Source organism: Chiloscyllium plagiosum, chromosome 4 (genome assembly GCF_004010195.1).
Source record: "Chiloscyllium plagiosum isolate BGI_BamShark_2017 chromosome 4, ASM401019v2, whole genome shotgun sequence".
NCBI lineage: Eukaryota > Metazoa > Chordata > Chondrichthyes > Orectolobiformes > Hemiscylliidae > Chiloscyllium > Chiloscyllium plagiosum.
The window spans coordinates 33,712,751-33,728,295 of NC_057713.1; the positions used below are offsets into that span (position 1 = coordinate 33,712,751).

At 39.8% G+C, this 15,545-nt stretch overlaps 1 protein-coding gene across 1 annotated transcript; it reads left to right on the plus strand.

Annotated features, from left to right (window-relative positions):
* Positions 1–378: 378 nt before the first annotated feature.
* LOC122548936 (cathelicidin-2-like) lies at positions 379–9,718 on the plus strand. Its single transcript, XM_043687922.1, has 4 exons — positions 379–826; positions 1,758–1,868; positions 5,972–6,067; positions 9,470–9,718. Exons 1-4 carry the CDS (start codon positions 635–637, stop codon positions 9,524–9,526), a joined length of 456 nt encoding a protein of 151 aa, XP_043543857.1. The 5' UTR covers positions 379–634; the 3' UTR covers positions 9,527–9,718.
* The last annotated feature ends 5,827 nt before the right edge of the window (positions 9,719–15,545 follow it).

A 15,545-nucleotide genomic window follows, 5' to 3' on the forward strand; every position in this document is an offset into this window, starting at 1 on the left:
TTGAAGGATCTTTAACTGAGATATCTGAAAATGTTTAAAGATGTTCTGTAATAACAAACTTGGAAAAATGGATGGCCCATTTCTACACTATATCAGCTCTTGACAGAGCAGGACAGAAAGCAGAGGCATCAGATAAGAGCTGTCAAATGGAAATGTGTAGAAACTAGAAAGAGAATAAATTGACATGAGATTTTTCAGTTTGATTTGCACTTTGTACTTGCACTGTTAGCTCAATAACAGCTCTGTTTTTCAACAGCTTCAGGGTCATTTTTACTGATAACAGTTTTTTTTTAAATTCCAGAACTTTTTCAACTGACGTCAAATTCTCAAACTAGCATGGTGGTATTTAAACCCATGCTCTGTTGGACTATTGGTCCAGGCTTGAATCTTGGGGATCAACTGCATGTAAGAAAAGAAAACAACAGTAACTGATAAAAGTCAACAAATTGATAACATTTGAGCTCAGTCACAAAAGTTCAGGAAAACAAGTGTTGCAAGCTTGTTGCACCCTTTCATCTAGGATGAAGACAGAAATGATCAGCAAACTGAAATATTAATAATTAACCAATGGTTTTAAGTTAAGCCACTGGGTTTTATTCCCTTATATTTGAGTTTGCTCATTTCTACAACCAGAATGCATCAACGGAAGATGAAGAGTTTACAGAGAATTATTTTATTTGTTGGATTTTTTACAGTGACTGCCAATGTTGCTGTCCCAGCATTGACTAGTGAAGATGTGGCTTCAGCTGCTGTCACTAATTACAACAAACGCCACAGACCAGCCAATGCCTTTAAGCTGTTTCGGATCCTGAAAGAAAAGGAACAGGTACAGTGTGCCTCTTAAAATTATTGTTATCTCGGACATTCCAAGCAAGTAAAGCATAAGCATTTCCAGTGAGATAGATCTTGTATGTAACATTCCAATGATTTTTCCAATCAAATCCACTTTGTAGAGAAAACACATCTAGATACCTGTTCTTTAAGAAAAATTTTTAAAATTGTTGTAATGTCAGTAGAAAGGCAGGCAATTTATCCAATGTGAATTCTCATAGCAATCAGATAAATGACAAAGTATAGAGAATTTCCCTTCTTTTCAATTGCAGGATTTGCAAAAGTAGGTAGGTTTTTGATCTAAGATTATAGTCTTCTCAAAGGCAATTCGGCACACCCTGACCAACAGTGCCCTCATCCCATGAATGATTCAATAATAGAATCTCCAATAGCATCAGTACCCCTCAACTGGGAATGGGACTTGAAGCTTTAGACTGAGAGGAACAGATTTATCAGAGAACCAGAGTGGGCCTACGGGTGAGATTATAGCATTGAATTCACAATGGCTGAAATAGCTCAAATGTCATATATCTAAGTTTCCAGCTCAGCCTTAGTGTTTATAAGAAGGGTTGAACCATCATAAGAATACATCTTAAAATATATATTGGGACACTGAAAATGTTATGCATTTAACACACTCCATTATTTTTCTTTCTATTGAAGGCAACTGAAGTATTAGAAACAATAGAAGTGTCAGTTCAGTATTGTAATTTTACTCCATTCCCGTAGACGAAATTACACAAGGGACTGAGATTGTAAGATGGAAGTTTAGACTTTCTGGAACTTTGTTGAATTAATCTTCAGAAAGAAAGAAGTCTAATGGGTGGAATGACATTTCTTGTTCCCCATTTTCTATCGTTCTGTTCTGGTTTTACCTTGTTGCCCTAAATCTTTTGTCTTAATGACTTTATAATATTTCATATTAGAATCTGAATGAAGCAACTATCCACTTTATTCATCTGCAAATGAGAGAGACAACATGCAGCACAGACACAGGAATAGTGGAACTAGATGATTGTCATTTCAAGGATAATGGTGTAAGTGAATTTACAACCTTTTCCCTCAAATATTTGTACAACTGTCTGTCTTCAGTACTCCAGCCCTGAAAATGATAATGGCTACATAATGCAAATTTGGACACCCAGTTTCAGTGAACATTCCCCACGTTTGAGTCAGCAAATGTGACAAGGGTCAGAAGTTGTTCTGTTTTCTCCTCTCCTTCCAAACTCAAATCATTAAAGCCAACATGAGTATGAAAGACAATGGGCAATACTTTGAATCTTCATGCTCTGTGTGCTTCAGAACATAATCATGTACAGATAGATAGCTGACTGACACAATACTCAAGTACCATTCGTCAGGCACTAACAGGCTTTGCAATTGCCTAATGTATCAGAGCTAGTCTCTCGATAATAGATGAACAGCCTGACTTGTGACTTCAAAGGATAAAAGCAACAATAAATCAGAAACATTATCTCCAATTTCCCCACCAAGTCATATACCATTCTGACTTGAACATAAGACAGAAGAAATAGGAACAGGAGCACTTTATTCGGCTCTTCACATCTGCTTCACCATTCAATCGTACCTTGCTGATTCCTCATGTCCACCTTTCTGCCCTTTCCCTGTGACCATAGATTCCCCAACTGATCAAGAATCTATATCTCAGCCTTAAAAATACACAAGGATACTGCCTCCACAGTTCTCCCTGGCCAGAGTTCCAAAGACTCTCAACCCTTCGTGACCCTTTATTCTGAGACTATGCCTTCTGGCCCTATACTCTCCATGAGCGAAAATATCCTCTCAGCATTTACCCTGTCAAGCCATAGAGTCATAAGTGATACAGATATACAGTACAGAAATAGACCCTTCGGTCCAAATCATCCATGCTGACCGGATAACCTAAATTAATCTAGTCCCATTTGCCAGCACTTGGCCCATATCCCTCTAAACGCTTCATATTCATATCCCCATCCAGATGTCTTCTAAATGTTGTACCAGCCTCCACCACTTCCTCTGGCAGCTCATTCCATACATCCACCACCCTCTGGATGAAAAAGTTGCCCCTTAGCCCTTTTAAATCTTTTCCTCTCACCCTATACCTATGACCTCTAGTTCTGGACTCCTCCACCAGGGAAACGTTCTTGTCTATTTACCCAATCCACCGTCCTTATGATTTTATAAACCTATATAAGGTCACCCCTCAGTTTCTTATGCTCCAGGGCAAACAGCCCCAGCCTATTCAACCTCTCCCTATAGCTCAAATCTTCCAATTCTGGCAATATCCTTGTAAATCGTTTCTGAACCCTTTCAAGTTTCATAACATCCTGTCTATAGGAGGGAGGCACACAATATTCCAAAAGTAGCCTAACCAATGTCCCGTACAGTGGTAATATGACCTCCCAACTCCTATACTCAATGCTCTGACCAATAAAGGAAAGCATACCAAATGCCTTTTTCATTATCCTACCTACCTGCAACTCCACTTTCAAGGAATTATGGACCTACACTCCAATGTCTTTTTGTACAACAACACTCCCTAGGACCTAACTATTAAGTGTATAATTCCTGCCCTGATTAGCCATTCCAAAATGCAGCACCTCACCTTTATCTAAATTAAACTCCATCTGCCACTCTTTGGCCCATTGGCCCATCTAATCAAGATCCTGTTGCACTCTGAGGTAACCTTCTTCGCTGTCTACTACAGCTCCAATTTTGGTGTCATCTGCAAACCTACTAACTATACCTCCAATGTTCACATCCACATCATTTATATAAATGACAAAAAGCAGTGGATTGAGCACCAATCCTTGTGGCACACTGCTGGTCACAGGCCTCCAGCAACCATCTACAAACACCTTCTCTCTTCTACTTTCAAGCCAGTTCTGCATCCAAATGGGTAGTTCTCCCTGTATTCCATGAGATCTAACCTTGATAACCAGTCTACCATGAGGAACTTGTCAAATGCCTTACTGAAGTACATATTGATCACGTCCACCACTCTGCCCTCATCAATCTTCTTTGTTATTTTTTCAAAAAACTCAATCAAGTTTGCGAGACATGATTTCCCATGCACAAAACCATGCTGACTATCCCTAATCAGTCCTTGCCTTTTCAAATACATGTAAATCCTGTCCCTCAGGATTCCCTCCAACAACTTGCCCACCACCGACGTCAGGCTCAGTGGTCTATACTTCCCTTGGCTTTACCACCTTTCTTAAATAGTAGTACCATGTTAGTCAACCTCCAGTCTTCCGGCACTGCACCTGTGACGATCGATGATACAAATATCCCTTTAAGAATACCATAATTTCAATGAGATCACTTCTCATTTTCTAAACTCCAGTGAGTAGAGCCCCAACCCGTTTAACCTTTGCTCATTGATGATCCCTCTATACCAGGAATCATCCTAGTGAACCTTTTCTGAACTGCCTCCAATGAAATGATATATTTCCTTAAATAATGGAACCCATCATTGTACACCAGGTGTGGTATTGCCAGCACTATGTACAATTGCAGCAAGACTTCCCTATGCTTATATTCCATCTCCTTTGAAATAAGGATCACCATTCCATTAGCCTTCCTGATTCCCTGCTGCACCTTCGTGCTAACTTTGTGTTTCATGCACAAGTATCGCCAAGTCTCTTTATGTTGCAACTTCCTGCAGTTTTTCTCCATTTAAATGATACACTTTTCTTTCCAAAATGAACAACTTTACATTTTCTCACATTGTACTTTGTTTGACTCTTTTTGCCCACTTATTTAACCTTTCAATATTTCTCTGTCGGCTGTTTCTATCCCTCTCACAACCTCCTTTTCCACCTATTTCTGCGTTATCTGTTGTGCATTTCCTTCCTTCCTCCAAGTCATTAATATATATTGTAAACAGTTGCACTCCCAGTACTGATCCCTGTGGAACTCCACTCATCACAGGTCGCCAACCTGAAAAAGAACCCCTTATCCCCACACACTGTTTCTTGCCTACGAGCAAATTCTCTATCCATGCTAATATACTACTTCCAACACCATGGTTTCTTATCCTTTGACTTTACTTTTTGTGGGATACCTTATCAAACAGCTTCAGCAAGTCCAAATAAAAAACATCTAATGGTCCCCTTCTATCCATTCTAGTTGAGTCTTCCTTGAAAAACTCCTCAAAAATGCAGGATTGTCCCTTTGTTATCATCTCATCCACTGGACTAAACATCCTCATCTTCCAGATCAGGTTTGTTATAAATGCTCTTTCTACTGTCAATGGAATTTATTTCAACAACTCACCACAATCTCTTTGTCAAACCATCCCAAACCTGTGACCTGGTCGACATGGACGAGTTGGACCGAAGGGTCTGTTTCTATGCTGTACATCTCTATGACTCTATGACTCTATACCAAGCCTCCAGCAAGAGAAGGGTAGCAGATATATGGGCACACCATTAGCTCAAAATTCCTTCTAAATCACTTATTATCCTGGTTTATGCATACAATCACAGTGGATTCATCATCTTTTGATCAAAATTCAACCTAACAGCACAATGTCAGTATTTTCATGACATGAAACATTAGTTCTCGAGTAGGTATTACCTTAGAATCATAGAACCAAAGAATCCCTACAGTGTGAATGCAGGCTATTTGCCCATTGAGCCCACACCGACCCTCCAAAGAACAACCCATCCAGAAACAGCCCCCTACCCTATTCCTGCATTTCCCATAGCTAATCCACTTAGCCTGCACATCCCTGGATGCAGTGGGTAATTTAGTATGACTAATCCACTTAACCTGCATATCTTCCTTCTTAGGACAACTTGAAAGAATAATCAATGCCCACATGGTAAGAAAAAAGGAGCATATTTTGCAAAAGAGACCATTGACTAGTGATTAGGAGTGGGACCTTGGCTGATTTGTTTTCATCCACAATTCAGCCACACTGGATATCAATTGTACTGTCCCTGAAATCAAACTGGAATGTTAAGTAGGAACTGAAATTTGGATTACTGTCTTGATATGACACTGGGAAGTGTGTTTACCTATGAAATCATTATTGTTCATTGGCTAAGTTGCAATGTGAAACTCACCAATATCTGTTAATATTAATTTCAGCTACTCAGATAATTATATTCAGTTAGCACATTTCATTTTCCAGGTGATAATGAAATGTAACACACGGGTGGTTGTTTCAAGACGTGCCCCCAGGCGACCTCGCGTACTCGCAATTAACTGCACAGTTGTTAGCCCTCAGGTAAGATTAAAAGTTGAATCAATGAAAAGAAAGATTTGCATTTACATAGCACCTTTTACAAACACAAAATTGCCTAAATTTGCCTCATTAACAGTTAAGTACCTTTGAAATGTTGCCACTGGTGTCATGAAGGCAAAGAATTTGACAGTGGACTTCAAACTACAGGTTACAAGATCCTTTGAGCAACTTGAAATTTCTCAAATGAAACCCAAACAGTTGAAAATCAGTCAGCCAGCTATCAGCTGTCAGTCAATTAAAGACCACACCCATCAAACTATTTTCACGCCCAAGGGGAGCTACTCGAAACATTAGCTTGCTCTCTCTCCACAGATGCGGTCTGACTTGTTGTGATCTCCAGCATTTGTTGTTATCAGTAACGTTCTTACCTCTGAGTTAAAGACACTTTTAAAAAAATCACTCATTGGACGTTGGTGATGTTATCTGGGCCAACATTTATTGCCAGTTCCTATTACCCTTTGGATGAAGGTGGTGGTGAGCTGTCATCTTGAACCGCTGCAGTCTAAATGTTGTAAGTAGACCCATGATACCATTAGGGAGGGTATCCTTCCAGGATTTTGACTCAATGACACTGAAGGAATGGTGATACATTTCCAAGTCAGGATGCGGAGTGGCTTGGAGGGGATCTTACATCTGTTGGCATTCCCATGGGTTGGTTGAGAAGGTATTGTTGAAGGGGCCTTGATGATTTTGCAGTGCATCTTGTGCATCACACTGCTGCTAAGTGTTGTTGGTGGACGGAGTGAATGTTTGTGAATGTGATGTCAATCAAATGGACTACTTTGTGATGGCTGGTGCCAAGCTTCTTGAGTGTTTTTTGGAGCTGCACTTATTCAGGTAAGTGCAGAGTATTCTGTTACACAACAGTGATTAGCACTATTTCCTTACAGCGTCAATGATGCATGATCCATTTCAGCTTTGGGTGACTGTCTATGTGGAGTTTGCATGTTCTCCCCCTGTGTTCGTCGTTTCCATTTGGGCACTCCAGGTTCCTCCAGTTCAAAGATGTGTAGGTTAGATGGATTGGCCATGCTAAATTGCCCCATAGTGTCCATGAATTTGGAGGTTAGGTAGAATGGCCATGGTAAATGCAGGTTTAGTTGAGGAACTGGGTCTCAATGGAATGCTGTTTAGAGGGGCGGTGTGGACTCAATGGGCCTCTTTCCACACTGTAGGGATTCTATAATTGTATGATGCTACAATAGAAATGTTGTTTTTCTTTCTGATTTCTCACATCCTCAGTTTTGGTTTTATTTTAGTATTCTGTCATACGACTGACTTTGGGATAATTCTTCACTCCAGCACGAAATCTAAGGCAACACTCTAGTACAAAAAGCGCACTCAAATTCGGCACTGAGGGAGAACTGTGCTGTTAGAAGTGACATCTTTGAGAAAGACATTAAAACAATTAAAGCCATCTTCTAATTCCTGATGAAGGGCTTTTGCCCGAAATGTCGATTTTGCTGCTCCTTGGATGCTGCCTGAACTGCTGTGCTCTTCCAGCACCACTAATCCAGAATCTGGTTTCCAGCATCTGCAGTCATTGTTTTTACCTCATCTTAAGATACAGCACATCTAAAGACAATATTTCAAAGAATAGCAGGGGAATGCAGCACCTCTCTGCCCCTGTCCCAGATTTGTAGCTGCTTGTCTTTCAGTCAACCTAAGTAAAGTAAATTATCTGGTCATCTTGCATTGATTGTGAAATCCCAACATGTGCAAATTGGCTGCTTTGTTTCCTATTTAATAACAGTGACTACACTTCAAAAGCTGTAAACTGTTAAAGGACATCCTGTGGTGTGAAAGGCATGATGTGATGAAGATTTATAATATATTATTCTTATTTCAGACCATGGATTCTAAAATGGAGATAAATATTGTCTTGGTTTTATTTCTATGAAGAGAGCCTTTTTTTAATGAAGGTCAGAAATGGTTTTATTTTGAATAGAGTTCAAAGCTGTCTTTCTCAAGAAAATAGATGACTTAAAAGACTAGACAACTACCCACTGAGATAATTGTTGAACTCTTTACTAATTTTAGCATTCAGAATCATAGAATCCCTGCAGTGTGGAAGCAGGCCATTTGCCCATTGAGTCCACATCAACCCTCCGAAGAACATCTCACCAGACCCACCCCACTACCATATCCCTGTAAACCTTCATTCATCATGGCTAACCCATCTAGCCTGCACATCACTGGACACTATGGACAATTTAGTACAGCCAATCCACCTAGCCTGCACATCTTTGGACTTGGGCAGAAACCCATGCAGGCACGGGGACAGTGTGCAATCTCCACACAGGCAGTCGCCTGTGGGTGGAATTGAATCTGGGTCCCACGCACTGAGAAGCAGCAATGCTAACCACTGAGCCACCATGGCATCCTATGTAAAGACAGCCTCCTTAAAGAGACATCAGAGTCCAGAAGCAGATTCTTCACAGAGGAAGATCCATACTAGCAGACGTGCCTCAATCTAACTGGAAAGGGAGCCGAGTTTTTATCCTCAAAGCTCAGCAAGAACAATCAGTGAGTTGGCCTATGTCTATTTATCGTTGGAAGAGATGGAAACAATCACATCTAGTGCATGTGCAGAAGAGTCACCGAAAGGAAATGCTTGTAATCTTGTCAGTTGAATAAGAAATTAAAAATAAAGATAAAATATTCGACTGGAGTTGAGTGTAAAGGATATTGCTCTGAGGAGAGGGTGGATCTTTCTTTTTGCTATTCTTGATTAAATTTTTCCAAAGTGCCTTAAATTCACATATATAGAACATAGAACAGTACAGCATAGGATCAGGCCCTTTGGTCCAACATTGCTGTATTGATACTATCCTAAACTAATCCTATCTGCCTACATATGGTCCATATCCCTTAATTCTCTGCCTGTTCATGTTCTATCTACTTCTTAAACTTCACTAGTGTATCTGGTTTTACCATCTCATCGAGCAGCAGTGTTTTCCAGGCACCTTCTACACTATGTGCAATAGACATTCCTTGCATATCTCCTATAAACATCCCCTCTCACCTTAAACCTATACCCTCTAGTATTTGACATTTTTACTTTGGGAAAGAGACTCGAACTGTCCATGCTTCTCATAATTTTATTTATTTCTATCAAGTTGCACCTCAGCCACTGAAGCTCTAGCAAAAACAATCCAAGTTTGTCCAACCTTTCCTTATAGCTAAGACACTCCAATTCTGGAAACATCCTCGTAAACCTCTTTTGAGCCGTCTCCAGAGCTTCCACATCCTTCCTATAGCGCAGCAACCAGAACTACTCACTGTACTCCAAATGTGACCTGACCAATGACTTACACAGTTGCAGCATGACTTGCCAACTTTTATACACAGTGCCCTGACTGATTTTGTTTTAATTTCCAACAGGAAAGGTTCTCTCCAGATGAATGGGCAGTGTTGGCAAGGGTATCTTCCCAGACCTAATAAAAAAACTTCAAAACAAATCAACTTGCTGGGCCAATATCAGCTCTGGCATGGAATGGAGATGAAAGTTTGTCTGTTGAGCAGCAACCCTGAAGGAAACAGAGGCTCTCAGTTCAAACATTTTTGAATGTTTACATTCCATTAAATAGATTTGTAACAGTAACCAATTCACAATAAAGATGTTAAATTGAACTGAATCGTATTGTTGTTAAATCTATTTAAAGCATTAGAATGATAGCCTGGAGTGAGCAAAAAGGTTGAATCTAAATTGGGCCAGATTATCTGGAAAGCCTGATTTTGCTAGAATGGAGACATGAGGGATGTGTGTGGTTGTAATGATGATACATACATGTACTCTGTTTACATGTCTTCACAGATGCTGTTTGACCTGCTGAATATTTCCACTATTTTTGTTTCTAACTCAGATTTCAATATTCACAATATTTGCTTCTGTGTGAAGGCTGTTTGTGGAATGATCTGAACAAAGGATGTTCCTTCCCTTCACTTCAATCTGCACACTTGCGAATGATAGTGTAATTCAGAGGCAGGTTTGTTATGTCTGTTTGTCTAGAGTTGTAAACTTGAGTTGTAGTGGTATTTGGTTAGAACTATAGGTTTGATTGAGTAATAAGCATAACTACTCAAGTAGAATATACATTGATATTAAAAATATTTAAAGATGAAGATTCACGTTGGATTAACCATTAGATACATCACTGCAGCAATTAGGAAAAGCCAGAGGAGTCCACTCTGAAATTAGAACGTGGAGATGGCCCACGTATGTGACTAATTAAACACAGATAGCAAAATAGGTATCAAGTACTCCAGATACTCCACAACCACCTGATCAAGGAGCAGTGTTCCGAAAGCTAGTGCTTCCAATTAAACCTTTTGGACTATAACCTGGTGTTGAGTGAATTTTAACTTCGTACAGCCCAGTCCAACACCAGCATCTCCAAGTCAGGATAGGACAACACTCATAAAGGTAGAGAAATAAAACAAATTTACTGGTAAACTGTTAACTTTAAGAGTGAAATAATAAGGGAGAGATGATGGGAATATCCATTTACGTGTATAAAATATCATAAATAAATTGACAAGGTAAAAATTCACAACTTTGTAAAATGAGTCTTTACTGAATAATTAAGGAATAACATTAAGCGATCATTATCACGTGGAAGGGCGAGAAATCTAGATAGAAACCTAAATAAACAGATCCAGTAGGGAGGTGCCATTGAATTCAAGGTATCTTTAATAATAGATCTCCATCTTTTCTAACCCTTGTTGGTGTCACTGTTTATGGTATAAGAGTTATTTTGAGTGAGCAGCTTCTCACTTTGGAGCTGGGAAGAAAGAAGAGAGAAAGAGAGAAATTAATGTGCCTTTTGAATTGTTTAAGCCAGTGACTAATTTGGTGGAACTTGTTAGGCTGGCCTGTGACAATAGCTAAATCATAGTGATTAGGTAATCCACAACAGCTTTTTCCGCACCACTGAAAAAAGTACAACCCACTTGGCTGCCTTCGCGACAGTAGGAGATAAGGACAATGTGAACTGCTAGTTGAAATGAGAATAACTAGGGAAGATAATGCAGATCTGTGTGAACTGCAGGAAGTTGCATTTGATCTCTGAATCTTAGCTGTGTGCAGACATGTCTAATTAATATTATGTAGCCACACGGGGTACATCATTTGTGTTGTTTACACACACTATCCTTTGTTTCCATCCACTTCTGAGTGGGGGTTATTCCAGTTTCTCTTTGTACCTACTATGAAACGTTCAGATGCTTGTGAGACATTGGAAAGGTCCAAAGCATATTGGAGTACTCTGCTTGTATTAGATGTGTACCATCAGAGTTGCTTTCAAAACAATGAACCGACCTGGCTGTTTCTTTGATTTAAAATTAAATCATTCCAGGGAATTGGCCTATAGGTAATTCTAGATCTTAGAGTCATAGAGTCTTAAAGATGTACAGCACGGAAACAGACCCTTTGGTGTTTGAAGACCAGCTATATATTATCTGTCTTTGGACTATTTCTGGTTTTCAGGATAGTTTTGAGAAGGCTTATGCACAGCTTTCTGTAGTTTCTTTCTGAATCTTAAGAAGTAGCCGTGTCAGGTTCCAAGGTTTTTAATTAAAGATTCTGATTTTAAAAGTTGGATTTGCTACTTGTTTCCTAATGTCAGTGATTAAAACTTCAATGCGTGGCTTCTGACTTCTCCCTTTGGCTACTTTTGAAAAAAAGCTAATTTGCAGCCAGGATGATTCTGGAAGATGTTTGGGACAAGTATTTCTTTATAAGGGAGGGAGAGAATTTAGTCTTGAATCCAATTCCCTAGCTGGGTCACAAGCATTTACTTGTTTCGAACAGGAACCCAATCTTCATTGCCCACCTAGCTGGAGGTAAGAATGGGCCTTAAATTGGTGTTTGAAATTGTTAAGAACACAGCACAAAAAAAGCCATATGATCCTTTTTGTGAGTCTCAAAATCAGTTCGGCCTACTTGTCTGTTCTTTGCCCATCCTATAACTTGGTATTCAAAAGTATTTTTCTGAAGATTGTAATTGAAATTTTATCCACTGCCTCTGCGATTTTAAATACGGCAGCGCATTTTAAAAAATCGTTTTAAAAAACTCAACCACTGGATATTGACCTTTTCACTATTGGCAGTAAGTTTTGTTGACCATAGTTCTGGACTTAGAACAGCAAGACACCATCCTTTTAGATGTTTTATGCTAGTAAGACTGGATCTTGGAATGTGCCAGTTTGAAAAACAAATCCAACAAGACTTTGCACAGTGGTTCTTGTATATCAGTAATTGCACTGAGATCAAGCTCTCTAGTGCATTAAATTTGCTTTTAAAGAATGGACTAAAACACTCTGCAAAATACAACATTATACAAGGAGAAAAATGTCATCCATGATAAAAGATGATACATTGTCCATACATTAACAAGCTATCCATACTTGATATTACAACTTGAAGTTTAGGTGATAACATTTGTGGTAATGCCCAATGAAATGGTTAAGTCATCAGCCATTATTTCAAGCGGTAACCTTTTTTCATCTTTCAGCAACCATCTAGGTCATTAAACATCGCTTGGTGCCTGCAATCTGACTGTACCCACCATGCTCCTTCCCAGACACTGCACAGTTTGACAAGTTCACAGTAGTGCTGGGCCATCCAGATGGATATTTCTTACTGGCTGCATGGATATAATCAATTACCCCTGCACGTGTGGGGAAACCAACCATGGCCAAAAAGCATCTGTCTCTTCACACGTGACTCAGTTGTAAACTAAACATATATGTTTATTTTAAAAATGCACTTCATTACTCGTAAAGCATACTGGCATCTTAATTATAGCAAAGTCATTGGTATGTCCATGGCCATCTGGAACGTCTTTGGGAGATTCATTGCTACTAACCTTTTGAGATTGGAATTAATCTAAATTACTGATTTATATTAAAAGAAAAGTGGGGAAGGATGGTGACATGAAGCTTTAAGCAGAAAGATTTTGCTTCTTGTTGAACAGAATGGGTTTTCTACATGACACTTGATGGTGAATTGCAGCTGAGTTGCATTCTCTCAGTATGATGCATCCAGTTTAAGTTGACTATGTACACATTGCTTAGTTCTGTGGCAAACAACAGTGAACTCATCTTGCAACGCTTACCATGCAAATTTAATTAGTTCAGTAACAGTCCCTTCAGCCTTAGATACAAATTCACTTGGACAACAATGGATTGTGTAAATTCACAGAAGCTCTGAGTAGACTGGAAACAAACCGGTCCATTAACTTTCATATTACGCGGAGGCTGAAGGAGCAAGCCACTGCTGATATTGCCCTGTTGCTCCATGGTTCACAACGTAAAATACAAATTTCTTTCCGGTTACCAAGATGATCACTTAGCAACTCTATCAACTCAGTTTCTGCAATTCAACAAAGATGCAATGGTGTCAGCAAGCATTCACAACTAATATGATGGAATGATTAAATGAGTCACTGGACACCCAGACCTATTTGAAGAATCAAGCAGTTTGTTTTACGACAGTGGGGAGACAGCCTCTATGCAGTCTTCTTCACTGAACAAAGGAAAACCTGTAGTTTCAATACAGTTACTCGGCTCATTTCAGCTGGCTATCACCTAAGCTACTCATCCAATTACTTTAGGGTCTTAACATCATATAAATACAAGATCAGTGCATGGTCAGACCCTTCCTTTCTATCTCATGATGAATATCAGACTTTGGATCAGTCTGGTACAGGAACTTCTAGCAGCATTTCTCAAGGCTGTTGAGAGTCTGATGCTGGAAAAGCACAGCAGAACAGGCAGCATCCTAAGCTGTACTTTCTTTAATCTAATTGTCTTTACACAAGCAGCTATATCTGCTTCTGTTCCACAGAGCCCATTGTATACATTTTACAAGGCCCTTTTGTGTGTTATGTTAACCTATGTACCTTCTGGTGTACTCCTCTTATGAAGGTAGTTAATTACTCTAGCTTAAAGTTTAACTTCAAACATCAGACTATGAATGCTGCTGCTTCAGTTAAAAATCTTCCCTTGCCATTTGATGTCAACTGAGGACCACCTTACACTACTTCAGCAATGAGTAGCCCTAACATTTGGCAGGTCCACCATTTGAAATAGAGATCCAGCACAAAATGTTATGCCAGCACAGGCTTTCAAAAATGGTATAACCAACAATTATCTAATAGTAGGGCAATTGCTTTCTTCTAAATGCTCATCCCATAAGGATGTTGCCTGCTCTTGTTGCCAGTCCCTTAGGGTTGAGCATACCTTAGGGTGGTTCTGTCCTGGCTTAAAAATCTATCCTGGAGCTGCAGGGCACATTGTGTTTGAGGTGAGTGTGTGAGACACTCTGGATTCTATGCAATCTTTCTGATGCTTATGCTTGGCCTCCATGTGCTTCACTTGGTGGCGCTCAAAGTGGTTTGTGCCTTTGTGAATTCTTCGCCTTAACTTATAGGGTCTAGTGCAAGAAGTTCCTGCGTAGCAGTCTGTGTGTTGCTTTTTGTTTAGAGAGACTTTCAGGGTGACTATGTCGCATTTCTTCTCTGCCCCACCTAGCCTGGCTGGTGATCACTCACTGTTGCGGAGCCTTGTGTATAGCACTTGTTTATGGAGCCTTGTATTGGGCATGTAGACATCATAGGAGGAGAAAGTGAGGTCTGCAGATGCTGGAGATCAGAGCTGGAAATGTGTTGCTGGAAAAGCGCAGCAGGTCAGGCAGCATCCAGGGAACAGGAGAATCGACGTTTCGGGCATAAGCCCTTCTTCAGGAATGACATCATGTAGACATCATAGCCTGCCCATCATGTGTTCATATGACTAGTAGCTTCTTATCTGGGCTACTGGCCTGGGAAAAGATCCCCATATTGGTATATTTACTGTGCCAAAAAATTTGCATGATGTTACAAAGACAGTGTTGGTGATCAAACATTTTGGAGAATTTACATGGTACATATTTCTGATCCATACAAGAAGATGGGCACCACAGCTGCTCTATAGACCATGTGCTTGGTGCTGGGTTTGAGGATTTGGAACTTTGAACACTGTTCCTCAGGCATCCAAAGACTGCACTGACACATTTGAGCCAATTTTTGGATTTCACTATCAATATTTGCTCACATTAAGAGGAGGTTCTGGAGGATATGGGAAATGATCTACCACTTGATCCCCATCTCAGAGATTTGGCTGTGAGTATTGTTCAAGAGCTGGTTTATTCAAGCATATCCAGAGAGAGTGTAGAGAGATTTAATCTCAGCAAATTCTGAAGACGTGTGCCTTTAATACATGATTCCACCTGTTTAATCGTGCTACAGATTCCTCGTCCCTTTATACATGAATGTAACTGCTAATGGAACAATCTACGCGATTATGCCTAGTAGTTTGTTTCATAATGTGGCGCTCAGTATCCAATGGAGCTTTGCATGAGGTGCCTTTGTTAAACTAATTCCTGCTTTTGCCCTACTTCAGACCTGACTCCTAGCAT